The sequence below is a fragment of the Anser anser genome (genome assembly GCF_964211835.1).
Source record: "Anser anser genome assembly, chromosome: 6".
Taxonomy (NCBI): domain Eukaryota; kingdom Metazoa; phylum Chordata; class Aves; order Anseriformes; family Anatidae; genus Anser; species Anser anser.
The window spans coordinates 16,505,956-16,518,643 of record NC_139726.1 but is presented as its reverse complement, the minus strand read 5'-3'; the positions used below and the strand labels follow the sequence as shown (position 1 = coordinate 16,518,643).

The 12,688-nt window shown below is 49.6% G+C and overlaps 1 protein-coding gene across 1 annotated transcript in view; it reads left to right on the top strand.

The window, feature by feature from the left end:
* The window catches only part of ITGB5 (integrin subunit beta 5), a 48,697-nt gene that overhangs the window by 3,604 nt on the left and 32,405 nt on the right, over positions 1 to 12,688 (top strand). Inside the window, exons 3-4 of the mRNA XM_083841901.1 lie at positions 4,803 to 5,007; positions 9,519 to 9,768. Of these exons, the coding sequence (XP_083698027.1) occupies positions 4,803 to 5,007; positions 9,519 to 9,768 (455 nt within the window). The remainder of the gene's footprint in view (positions 1 to 4,802; positions 5,008 to 9,518; positions 9,769 to 12,688) is intronic.

Below are 12,688 nucleotides of genomic sequence, written 5' to 3'. Positions count from 1 at the left end.
CTGTTCCTTCAGTTCCCTTCCTGTTTTCTCCCTGGGGGCCGCAGGCACCCCGGTACGTGCCCTGTGCTGCAACAAAGATCATTCCCCCGTTGACTGTGTCCTTGCGGGAGGCAACCAGCACTTCTGGCATCTGCACCATCATCAAGGCGATGAGCTGTGCAGCTTAACTGCATGCTTCATGGCCAAAATGCATCCTATGTCGGTGCTGAAGCTTCTCTGCAGTTATTTACCTGGGCCCTCCTTGGTTTGCAAGAAGTTGCAAGTACCTTTCCCTGCTCCCTAAGTATTGCTCATGGGTTTTCATATATACCTCTTATCAAATGTGGGTCTTATCAAGTAGACTTATGATTTTTAGAGATTAAGGTATTTGAAAGACCTGATGATACATGATGCATAGACGGTGTTTGCCTGCTTAGCGCCTACATCTGCCCTCAGTGTTGATGAGAGAAGTAAGGAATAGAATAGAACAGAAAATAATAGAGAAAAATGGAAGAGAATGGTTCGGTTGGAAGGGACCTGCGAAGATCCTCGCGTCCAACTGCCTGACCACTGCACAGCTGCAGCTCTCCAAGGAAAACCTCTTAACGCTGCTAACACCGTGTTACCTGATAGCAGAATAGTTCTCCTGTTTTATTTTTTCCCCCCAGCAGGATGACTGATGTGTAGAAGGGAAAGGGTAAAGCAATAGATCCTGCTTTTGAGACATCTTGTAAACAGCTGTAAGAGCTCCTCTTCCAGCCAGCTCATCTGCGGCATGATACTGGATCCAGGAGCGCTGGCTGGTCAGCTACGGGTACCCAATAGCTTGCCTTTTTTTGTTTTGTTTAAATTCTTGGCATCAAAAGGCAATTTTGGCAAACGCTGCCAGTGGAAATGTTTGTCTGGTGGTCAGTGTGACCACTAATTGTATGTCAGCCCTTGGCACTGGCAGCTTGACTCTTATCTTGCAAGCAGAAGAGTTACCAAAAAAAAAAATCCTAAATGGAGCAGAGGGGCCAAGTGAAGGAAAAGGTGTGTTTACAAGGAAGTCCTGGAATACGTCCTGACCTTTAGCCTGGCACAGCTATTTAAAAATACACTTCAATGTATTTCTTGCCAGGAGCGATGTGTTAAAATGCTGTTGTCCCTGCTATATGCTACATGGTAAGACTTAGGAAGCTCTTACCCTAACTCAATATTTTTTTTTAAATTTCATGTCTGAAACTGAATTGTTTCTAACTATGAAATCATCAGATGAGGTAATGGGATTGTGAAAGATATCTAGGGGTTTTCAACTTCAGAAGTTTATAATGTTATAAACTCTTCACGACTGGCTTTCTTTGCATGTCATGTCACCACCTTATTTCCCCTTCCCTCTGCTGCAGACTCGTCAGTCATGCCTATAAAATTGCTGGCTTTCAGTCTGTTTTGCTTTCCTGTTTCCATTAGCTGCCATTCACAGCAGCGTGTGCCCGGGAGCATTATATTCTGCTCAAATTCTGTAGCTCTGCTGACGTTCAAATATCAAGGCTCGGATACCGGAGCGGTTTCCACAGGCGCTAATTATGTTGTGGTAGAAACACAATCAGCCCATTAGCATGTATTTACTGCTCGCCTTGCGTTTGCTTAATGCATTTGGGACTAAATTGGGCCAACTGTTGTCATCTTTGCAGGCAAGAATTACAGTTTTTGTCGGGTATCTGCACACCCACACGTGCATGCACACCTTGCTCAGTGACACCAGTCCCGTGAAGCCCACAGGACTTCCCAAAGCCACCCCTGTGCCGATGCTTCAGAGGATGCCCCGGCTATGAGAGGGGAGGGCTGTGCTGTTTCCCGCTCCCAATTCACCACCTCCCGCCCCACAAGTGTGATGCACATTGCCGCTTCTATCAGCCTCTGCTCAGCCCTGCTGTCATCCGGGAGGATGATGATGGATGAGCTGATGAGAGCAGCTGCTGGTGTCCATGCAGCCTGGAGCTCCCAGGGGCTGGTGAGCTAACCACAAGGCTTTGGGCTGCTGGAAATTTGGAAGTGAACGCCGACTCTGTTGGCTCTCGGATGAATACCTTGAAAGGCAGGGCTTAAACGGGGCGATGTGTTTAAATTACGCTCTAAAGAGGAGGCATGACAGTATGTGTGTGCATGCAAAACAGAGATGCACATTAATTCTTTTAATTAAAATGAAATTTGCTTTATGATGAATTCCGCTGAAATTTCCCCTGTGGCACCCTGTTTTCCAGTGGGTTGCATGTATCCCATGCTCTCTGAACACATTTGTGCCTGGAGGATGAGGAAGGAAAATCAATGGATTTCCTACAAGGAACATGTCAGGCTTTTTAAATGAAGAAAGAAGGCATCGTTCAGGCTGACTTAATGCAGAATTGAACTGATTAAATCAAAAATTGTAGGGAATAGCCTAGAACATGTAAAGTCGGGAGTTGGATACGGTCAGTGCTGTTCGTGTGTGAGCCAAGCAATTTGTCTTAAAACTCTCAAACTGAAGAGCGTGTAATTGTCACATTGTTGGCCTCATCTCCCTGAACTCCCCCATCTGCTCGCGTGCGTTGCCTTTTGCTTGTTAGTGGGTGCACCGTGCCCGTGAGCAACGCCAGTTGATCCTGAGAGCCGTGGGGCGCAGTCCCCGAGGGGATGCTGTTGTGCAGCACGAGGTAACGAGGGCTTTTTTGCTTTGGTTGCTTGTGGAGTATTTGGACCTGCGTAATACCCTGTACCCCGCAGAGCTTCCCATCCTTTTCCCCTTTCATTTAATCTCTGGGATTTTCCTTGTCACAGACAACGTTGTGGTTTGGTTTGATGGGACAGGGTGGTCAAAGCTGCAAGGGGCAGCTTAGGCTTTGCTTGGTTTTGTAATGCAACACCATGGTGCTGCTCGCTGCCCTCCTCGCCCCATCATGGGACCCCCCCTTGCTTTCCCCAGTGCATCCCCACCCCTGGGTGGGCTTTATTTTCCCCCACCCTGAGTAACGCAGCATTTCACCGAACAGGTGAGGGCTTGGATTCGCTCAGAGCTGCAGCTCAGGAGTTGCCATCCTGTAGCAATTCCCCTGGGCCCGTTTTAGAAGAAATTTAAACAGAGACCTGCTAAGCCAGGAGCGGTGGGAAACGGGAACTGAGGAGGTGCAGAGGTGCTGCTGAAGCGAGAGCTTTCGCAGTTACCATCGGAAGGTATTTCGCATCCCCACGGGGATGCTTGATAAAGCCTGGCTTTTCACTGACTTAAGGTCGAATCGGGTCTGAGACAAACTGTTCCTCGAGGCTGCCCTAAACCTGCTGCTCTGAAATGCCGGGCGTTGTTCTCAGTTGGGAGGGACCCTGGTTTCTGTTTTGTCATGCTGGAGATGATTTACATAGTCCCAGTCCTCCTCTCTGGAAGTCTATCTGTTTACACGAGGCGATCCAAGAAATTCATGTTCACATCCATCCAGCGTGCCGTCGCCTTGGCTGGACACCGCCGCTCAACGCAGGAATGCAAACCTCGCATTTTTCCAATAGTGTTTGGACCTCGTAGCGAGGAAATGCAGCGGAGATGCTCTGTCTGCATCCCAGGACCCCACGGCCGAGGCTGTCCAGGGGGACCCTCCCGAGCTGCGTGTGACATCAATCGGACGACCTCAACATCTGCCCTGTCCCCTGCTGTACCTCATCATCAGCAACAAGTGGGGTTTATTCAGCCCTGCTCTGGTTTTTGGCTGCATGGCTGAAGGAGGGGCTGGTGTGGCTGCGAGCATCTTCTCTGCATTACTTCCTGTAATTTCAGTAGCTCAGCCCCAGAGTAGGAGATGGCTGTGTCTCTTGTTAGAGCGCAGAAACAAGTAGAAATCGGCTGTTGAGAATGCAGTAAGCTTTGGGCAACTTGTTCCCTTTGGCCCTTTTAGGAAACCAAAACCAGCACGCTGACAAACGGGACGCGCTGGCTGCAAAAGGCCATGTTGTGTGGCTGGGTTGTTCCCCAGCGCCCGTCCTGCACAAAGCTCCGCTGTGTGCCACTGCTGGGGCTGGTACGGGGGGGTATGAGACGTCTGGGTATGGGGGGGGAGATGCTCAACAGGGAGTGCCGAGCCCCATATTGGCTGTGGGGACGTTGTGCCCCAAACCACCGCTGTCTTCTCCAGTCTGCTCCTGTTGGTTTCTGTTACAGCCTGCAGCTGTGGTGGTTTAGTGCTAACAGCTCCTGGCAGCCCTCATCCAAGTCTCTTGTTGTCCAGCGAAGTTTCCTGGGACAGCTTGCCCTATGTCAGCTGTGCTCCAGCCTGGAGGACACTCACTGCGGTGGCATTTCTCCTGCAGGACAGAGCCGGGCCGGTGCCGGCTGTGCAGGGTTTTGACAGAGGGGGGACGTGATGGGATGTGGGGTCTCACCCAGGGAGCAGGGCACAAGTCCCGGGAGCCCCCAGCTGGGTCTCCAGCTTCACACCTGGACTTGGCCTCCTTCCCTCAGTGACACCTCCGTGTCCTCTCTTCCTTTTGCAAAGCTCCCCCCCGTGATGCTGCTGGGGGTGCGGAACAGTGCGTGTCTTTATGCTGCTGTGGTCTGAGACCAAATTCCGTTTGCAGACCTACGGGCCAAGTGCTGAAATGCTGAGGGCTTGGGAGCACAATGCACCAAACCTTGCGATGTTTCTTTCTTGGTAGATCCCTTTGAAAGGCTCGGGGCTCAGTGCAAGCTGTTTTTGAGGCACAGCTAGCTCAAGTGCCAGTGGGGGCTCTTGACATTTGCTACAGACCCTAGCACATCCACACAGTTGCAGGGCTGATATTTCTCCCTCCCCTTTCCCTTTTGCCCACCCTTCACCTCGCAGGAGTTCGGCAGCACCAGGTCCGTCCCGTCGCGGTGCGACCTCCTGCAGAATCTCATCGCGAACGGCTGCGCGGGTGCCATTGAAAACCCTCGCAGCAGCAGCAGCGTGGTGAAGGACATCCCTCTGAGCAGCAAGGGCTCCGGCCAGACCCACCTGGACGTCACACAGATCACGCCGCAGAAGGTCGCCCTGAGCCTGCGTCCCGGTGAGTCCCAGCAGCTCTGAGACCCATGGGGGGGGTTGCAGGCACGTGGCGGGGCGAGGAAGGGTGCTGGGACTCTAAACTCTCTAAACTTTCATCTGACTCTAAACTGAGACAGCTCCTCATATAAATTTAGGAAAGAGAAAAAAAAAAGGAATATCTGTTTTCTGTTGGGTTACAAAAGAGCTGTGGGATCAAGGCCTGAGATGAAGATTTGAACTTGTGACTTAGAGCTTGGACTGTATCCACGTCCCTGTTTCATTCCCCATAGCCACTGGTTTTCTTAAATCTTTTCATTTTAATTAAAAATTAAAAGTGAAGGGCTAGAGCGAGCCACGCGAGTGTGCTTGTTATCTAAGCTCTTGCATGGTGGGGGCAGGCTGTAGTGTGGGTTCAGAGTTCTTACAAAAATTTGGCAGCCACTGTTTCTGAAGGGGGAAAAAAAGCTCTTTATTGCAAAGTGAGGGAGCAAGTATAAAAGCTCAATTCATTATAAGCAATCGGTGTGGGTTTCGAGGGCTTACGCTTCTGTGACAGCTCTCATGAGCAAACAGAAAGATGAAATACGACGTTTTGCCCAAGAAAAACAGCAGCTTGAGGTGGTGTTCACGCTACCAGCACTCTTCCAGAGCCGAGCGGTTTCTGCAGGACTTTTTGTTTTAATTCCGCAGGTTGAATAGTAATGATGTCTCTTAATTAAGTCTTCCTGAGTAGCGGGACTGCTGTCATCGGTCAGATCCCTAAACGTAAGGATTGTTGGTTAAAAGCGGGTGCCTGAGGTCAGTCACCATGGCAAGCCTGATCAAGAGACCTGCCGGTGGCTCTGCTGCAGCGGCACTTCTACAGTTCAGTGCCGCTTCGGAAACAGGTCTGCTCCCGTCGGAAGGGAGTTATTATTCCTCCTGTTCCTTGAGGCAGTCTCTGGAGGAAAGGGCTGGCTCAGCTTCTCCATCTCGCCTCCACAGCACATTCCTTTCCCAACCCCAGGCTGTTCGGCACGGCCGGAGGTGCGGGCGCCCACGGCTCCGGTGGCTGGGGAGAGGTGGGACGTGGGGTCCGGCTCCCTGAGGCTTTCCTGGGGCTGCTTTGCTGGATGTTGGGGCCGCTGTTCCTGCCAGACCTCATTTCAGCAGATGGCCAGGTGCTTGAGAGCAGCACAGCGGCGTGCCGGGCAGCCTTTGGTTCTGGTGGGATGGCAGAGAAGCCCCTGCAGGTCTGGTTTGAGGTTGAAACCCTAATGTGCTGACAAGTTCCTATATAGAGTGAGCTGCAACACTGCTCTTGCTTCACCTGGATGCCGTAGGTTGCAATAGGTTGTGGTTTGCTTGGCAGGTCAGCAGAAGCTGAGGCCGTACGGCTTCCCCAGAGTACCCAACAGCTGCAGGAGCAAGGGAGCGTTAGGAGATGTGCCAGCAGCTTTCTGCTGTCCCGCCCCAGGCTCAGCGGCCAGGCAGCTGTTCCTGCGGCTGCACAACTTGCTCTGGGGTGTGCAGCTCTGCCAGGGCAGCTTGGAAGTGCTTTTGAAAGTGCCCAGAGCAGTAGGAATTGCTGTGAGGGCTAGTGCAGTGCTCTGAGTGGGGCTGAGCCCAGGAGCACCCCTCCATGTGCTCCTGTTGTAGAGCATCAGAGACATTACGTGGGGACAAACATATCTGCACGTTTTTCATAATATCTCCCATTTTTGCTGTCTTTTTGATGTTGAGGTGCATGCCATCTTACTCAGGGCTGATGACTTCCCAAACCCTTGGATTAGCATCCTCAGTTTAAATTACCCATTAACTCTTGAGAGTTGCAGCCTGTGGACCCAAGACAAAAAGGAGACAATGTTGATTTAATTTTGTGCATAATGCCAAGTTTGTGTTCCATCAGGAAACTTTTTTGCACGCAGAGTGTAGAATTTCAAGGCTGAGTTCCCATAGCAGTTGTGGTGATTGTGCTCTTCTATTCTCAGACTGCTAAGCAGAAGCAGAAGAGGGCAAATTGTCAATTGTTTGCTGGTCCCACCCAGGCAGTTTGATCTAAGCATCCTGTGGCTGAGGACATATCCCCAAATCTCTGTGCTCAGAGATAATTCCCAAAGGCCTTAAACTGCTGTCTTCCTGGGGCAGCTTTCAGATCAAGCATTTAGTTTTTATAGCATTGCTTTTTAACCTTGGGTCCAGCTATAAGGCAGAGCGTCCTGGTTATGAAAAACATGAATAGTATAAAAGGAATTTAAAACAATGAATAGGTTCATGTTGTGCTGTCCATTAAGCCTGGAGCCTCAGCAAGCAGAAGCAAGAGGTTTTCGTGGGTAATCATGATTGTTGAGTTTGCATTCTTAAATTAGCCGAAAGCAGCTTTTCCATTTGTTTTTACTGCCTCTGTGTGACTGTATCCAAGAAGCATTTCTGTATTCAGTTTTGACTTTAAAACTTCTCAATAAAAGCTCTAAGGAGAGGATGGTGATGACGGTATGCGGGGAGCGAGAGGGCTGGATTATCCCTAAACTATGAGAGTAATACCGTGCACAGAGAATAATAAATGCTTTTGTACTGACATCTGCATACATTAGCAATATTTTCTGTGAGATAATCAATTTGTACAGTTAGGAATGAAAGGAGAACCAGGCCTGGGATCCTGTTATTTTTGGTGCTTTTTCATGGACTAATAAATTCATAACTGTTAAGAGAAGGTTCATTAGAGCATCCCAAGTGCTCTTTCCAGCACAGCAATTCTGATCTAGGGCCTGCTCTAGAAGAAGGGCAGTTTGGAAACTGCAGTGTCTGGGGCAGCATGTGCAAAGAACACGTCCTCTTTTTCTCAAAGGGCTGAGAATTACAGTGGTGAAAAGTATGTAGGAATGAAAAAAAATAGGCATAGGAGTGGATTTTCCTGGCATTTAAGACTTGCAGCATTGAATTGAAGGAGAGAGAGAAAGAGAAGAGGAGAGAGAGAGAGGAGCTGAGATAGCTGGGTGGGAGCAAGAGGGGCTGTGAAGGAGATCGTGGAGTTGGGGGTGGCACAGGGCTTGTAGGACTGGGACATCCCAGCTCTGCAAGGGGCTGCAGAGCCCCTCCTGCCTCGTCTCACTGGCGCGGTGGTTTGGGGATGCTGCTGCTGCCTGCTCGTGGGCTGGGAGTAAGTGGGAGCAGCTGTGCTGCTGCGAACAATGAGGAGAACAATAAAACTTATAGGGAAATGTTTTCACGATAATAAAAAATGTGCATTTGATTTTTGGGGAAGAGGGAGGGAGCAAAGAGATTTTTGCAGAACCTGCCGGTGCCCAAAGCTCAGCCGTGGCCAGGAAGGGCTGGGAGAGGTGGGAATGAGGGGGAGCTTTGGTCTGGAGATGGTCTGAGTCCCAGAGGAGCCATCGAGCTGGAAAAGAGGCTGAGGTGGCAGCTGGAGATGTGGGATTTCCCATGGCTCGAGTGCTTGAATCTGGGGGGGGTCTCATTTTGTCCCCTCTCTCAGCTGTTGGCAAAGTGTAAGGCAAATGTTTGCCATGTCCCTTCTGGCTCCACCGAGGTCTGCCTGGCTTGAGCGTGAGTTTGTTTTGATGCCAGTTCACCTTTTTCAACGTATGGGTTCCTGCCAGCATGGCCTCTGCTCCTGGACACCCTTCTGGAGAGCGTTTCAGCTGAGGGCAGCTTTGCAAAAGGGAAGCAGTTGGAGAAGGTCAGGGGAAAAGCTTTCCTCAGCTCTTTTTCACTTGTCCACAGCCTGACTCCATCCTGTCAGCTCCTTCCCTTGTGTTCATCACTTCGGAAAGCTTCATCTCTGTTTTGGTACTTCCCCATGTGATTGCAACAACCTTCTTTTTCCAGTTCGCTTCCCTTTTGCCCTACTTTCTCCCGGGTGATGGTGGCAAGACTCTTTTTCTGGAGAAATTTCCTTCTGAAAGGTGTTTCTTCTGTGTCTGCTTTGACTCGACTTCTTTGCACAGCTCGGAGAACATCTTGCATTCATCTCACATCGGCTGTTTTCTCCTGACCCACTTCCTTCTGCTCCACCTCCTTTCTCTCTTGTGCAGGGCTTATGTGACTGTTCTGGTTTTCTTCGAGGACATACCCAAACAAGAGTGTGAAGGGTCCCTCTTCCATGACACATCCCACGAGGTTCACTCTGCTTACTTTTCTTTCCAGTTTTCTAGGAAGATGCCCGTGGGTTCTGACCAGTTTGGGACAGCAACATTTTCGTGTTTGTGTATCCGTAGACATTCTCTCAGCTGAGATGGAAAGACCCTTTCTCATATCTCCAAAGTAAAATGGAGACACGCACTCGATAGATAAGTGTTTTTATCTTGCCAGCTGGTACACTACATAGCTTAAGACCCCAAACCATGTCCTGCTTTTCTGTTAGCCTCCTGAGGAATGGATTTGAACAGGCTCATTCCCCTTGCCCTCTTCGTTTCCAAGAGATCTGTCTGCTCTGCATGGGAAAAAAAAACAAAGGCAGCAGTCTGGATTTTGTGTGTGCTAGGGGTTCTCTGGCAGCGCTTTTCACCGCTCTCAACTCTTGTATGTGTGCAGGTGACCAGACCTCCTTCCGAGTTCAGGTCCGGCAAGTGGAGGACTATCCTGTGGACCTCTACTACCTGATGGACCTCTCCCTGTCCATGAACGACGACCTAGACAATATTCGCAATCTGGGGACCAAGCTGGCTGAAGAGATGCGAAAGCTCACTAGCAATTTCCGCCTGGGGTTTGGCTCTTTTGTGGACAAAAACATTTCTCCTTTCTCCTACACGGCACCAAGATACCAAAACAATCCCTGCATTGGGTAAGTGGTAGGTGTTCTCCGAAGTCTGCACAGACGGTGGTTGCAGGGTCTTTTCTTGCAGTTCTGGCTTTAGATAGTGAACCACATTTATGCCCCAGCTTTTGGGAATGCACAATGCTCCAGAGCCACATTTATGCCCCAGCTTTTGGGAATGCACGATGCTCCAGAGCCATTCAAAATAGGGCAATTTCCGATTTTGCAGTGGCTCTTGAGGGGTCCCTTCATCTAGACACACAAAACTGTTGTACCAGGAGCCTAATGCTATTTTTAAGCACCTGAAGAGGAGGCAGACATTGCAAGCATTTTTACAGGCTTTAAGAAAAAGAAGCACGAGCCAGAAATTCCTGCTTTCTGATCCTAGCTCTGAGTCATAGTTTGGCCTTGGGAAGATTAATTAAGCTCTTCTCCATTTTACAGATAAGGAGACCAAGGCGGTGTGAGTCTTTCCCAACAGAAGTGTTTGAGGGAAGTAAGATCTGGAAGGGCCTGTGGGACTGATTAATGAGTACTTGTAAAGTGTTGTAAAAATTTCAGGCAGTTTTCTTCATCTTTATTGCTGTGGGAGGAAAGCAAAATGGCAGTTGCGAAAGACACAAATGATGCGATTTGCTGTGCAATGTTATCAGAGCCTTCCTTTTTTTTTTTTTTTTTTTCTTTTTCCTTATTAGTGCCTTTGCTAGTGTCTTTTTGTTTGCCTTTTAACAGAGAGAGTTTGGGATTAAGTCCATCGTATCAGGGATTGTGTCAGAGTCAAATGGGCTGAAGTGGAGGGTGTCCAGGCTCAGATGGGCTGGGATGTTGGCAAAAGAGGGTGGATACAGCAATAAATGACTCTTACCTTTGTGTTCCTTGTCCTGCCCCTTCACCTCATCCCTCTTTGGGCTGCCATTTAGTCGGGTAAGGGCAGTAGGGTTAGCCCTTTTGTTTGAGCCATTCATGGATTCTTAAATTGTAAGGCCACATCAAAGACAGATGCCAAGCTCTGCGAGCATGCATGCTCTAATTTTGCCATATGAGAGGCAGATTAAAGAGAGCTGTCATCAGCTATGAGTTTCTTGCCATCTTTTGGCATTGACCAAACATTTGGCATCTCATCATACGTTGACCATTGACCGGACAAAATTACCCATATTCTTTTTTCATCAGTTCTTCCCAAAGAGGAAAGTCAAATGGATGGTGACTTTAGTACTAAAAGCTTGTGCTTTGGCCACGAAGCATAGCCACAAAACTGGAACTCCTTTCCCTTTGGTGGCCCTGCACATGTTTATAGTGTGATGAAGTTAGGTAAGTCAGAGAGAAATACAGAGCTCGTTCTTCTGGAATAGATTCAGTTTCTGAGTGTGGAGCACATAAAGTTTTTCAGTGCCCAGATGAAAGCCCTGGCTGGTGGAGGAGTACTTACATCTGTCCCTTTTTCTTCAAACACTTCTTGCTCCGAGCATTCGGGTTACACAGTATTTTCCATTCTCTATCCCCTGTGCGCCTAACTTTGGGATGCTGCTGTAATGGAAACCACCCGGCTGAAAAGCATGGCCGGGCATGGAGGAGTGTCTCTGTGTGAGCTGTTCCCACCCCATGGACAGTCCCGTGGCTGCTCTTGCTCTCTGCCACCACAGCACCATGTCTGTGCTCTTCACAGGTCTTCTCCCTCTGAAATTTGGCCTCAAGGATGCACTCAGTCGTCTCCATCATCCTCATCTCCATCAGCCACTCATGTTGGGGGGACAGGGTTTTGCTTCAGGCTACAAAATCTCCTTGGAAACTTTGGCTTATGTGTGATTTAATTGAAGTGACATGCCTTTTGTGGAGTGAGATAGGGCGAGATGTGCAGGAGGGGGAGGCAGTGCTGGCAGAGGAGAGGATGGGGCTGTTGGTGATGGTCACAAGCTGTGGATGCCCCATCCCTGGAAGTGTTCAAGGCCAGGCTGGATGGGGCTTTGGGCAACCTGGGCTGGTGCTGGGAGGTATCCCTGCTCATGGCAAGGGGCTTGGAACAGGATGAGCTTTAATGTCCCTGCCAACCCAAACCACTCTGTGATTCTGTGAACTGCAGCGAGGCGCACCTGGAGCTGCTTTCACCAAGGCAGTCCAGAGCTATCACCTCGCCTTCTGCCCTTGTGATCAGACTGTCCTTATGTCCTTTTGGTTTTAGCCAGGTGATTGCTTTTCTGTCTATGGGTTACATTAAGCAAGGTTGGTCTTGGGAAGCCACTTAGGTGTGATTGCCAAAGGCAGCCCTCCTGGCGGGTGCTCCCTTCTTGTCACCATCTGTCTCCCCCTCGCAGCGCTGCATGCGGGCTGTCACTGCTGCCAGGTGGCTTGCTGATTTGGCAGTGAGACGGGTTGAGAGGTTTTTGTTTTGTTTTCGGATACTTCTAGTGCCACATCAGTCCTTGTTCAGTAACCTGTTTGCATCTGGAAAAAGCTGCGGTGTGTGGTTTTTGCCTCTGGTCCTGGCATCTTCCTCCTCCTCCTCCTCCTCCCTTCCTCCCTGCGTCTCTGGGCCTGCGGAGCCAGGATGCATCTGCAAGGAATGTGTAGTGTCATTCAAAGTAGATAAAGTGAAGAAAACGAATGATAATAAAGGTAGAGGGTTCAACTGAACACCCAGTTACCTATATTTTTGCAAAATATAGGTGTGGAAATCTTTGAGCTTTATGGGCACTGAAGCTCCACAGCCATGTAGCCCTGGTGCTTGGTGTCTCTGCTCAGACCTTCTGTGGAGAGAAACTTTTGGTCTGGATGAGATACCTGGAAACTTCAGCTGCTCAAAGCACCTTCTGGGTCGGGTGGGACAGAAAGGCAGACTCTACTGTTTGTAGATAACTGGCCAGAAATCAAAGAATCCAGAACACAAAACCTCATGAAAGCATTTCACCCCTCTGGACAAAGGTTTGGAGACCAACCTGTTCGAGCTGCC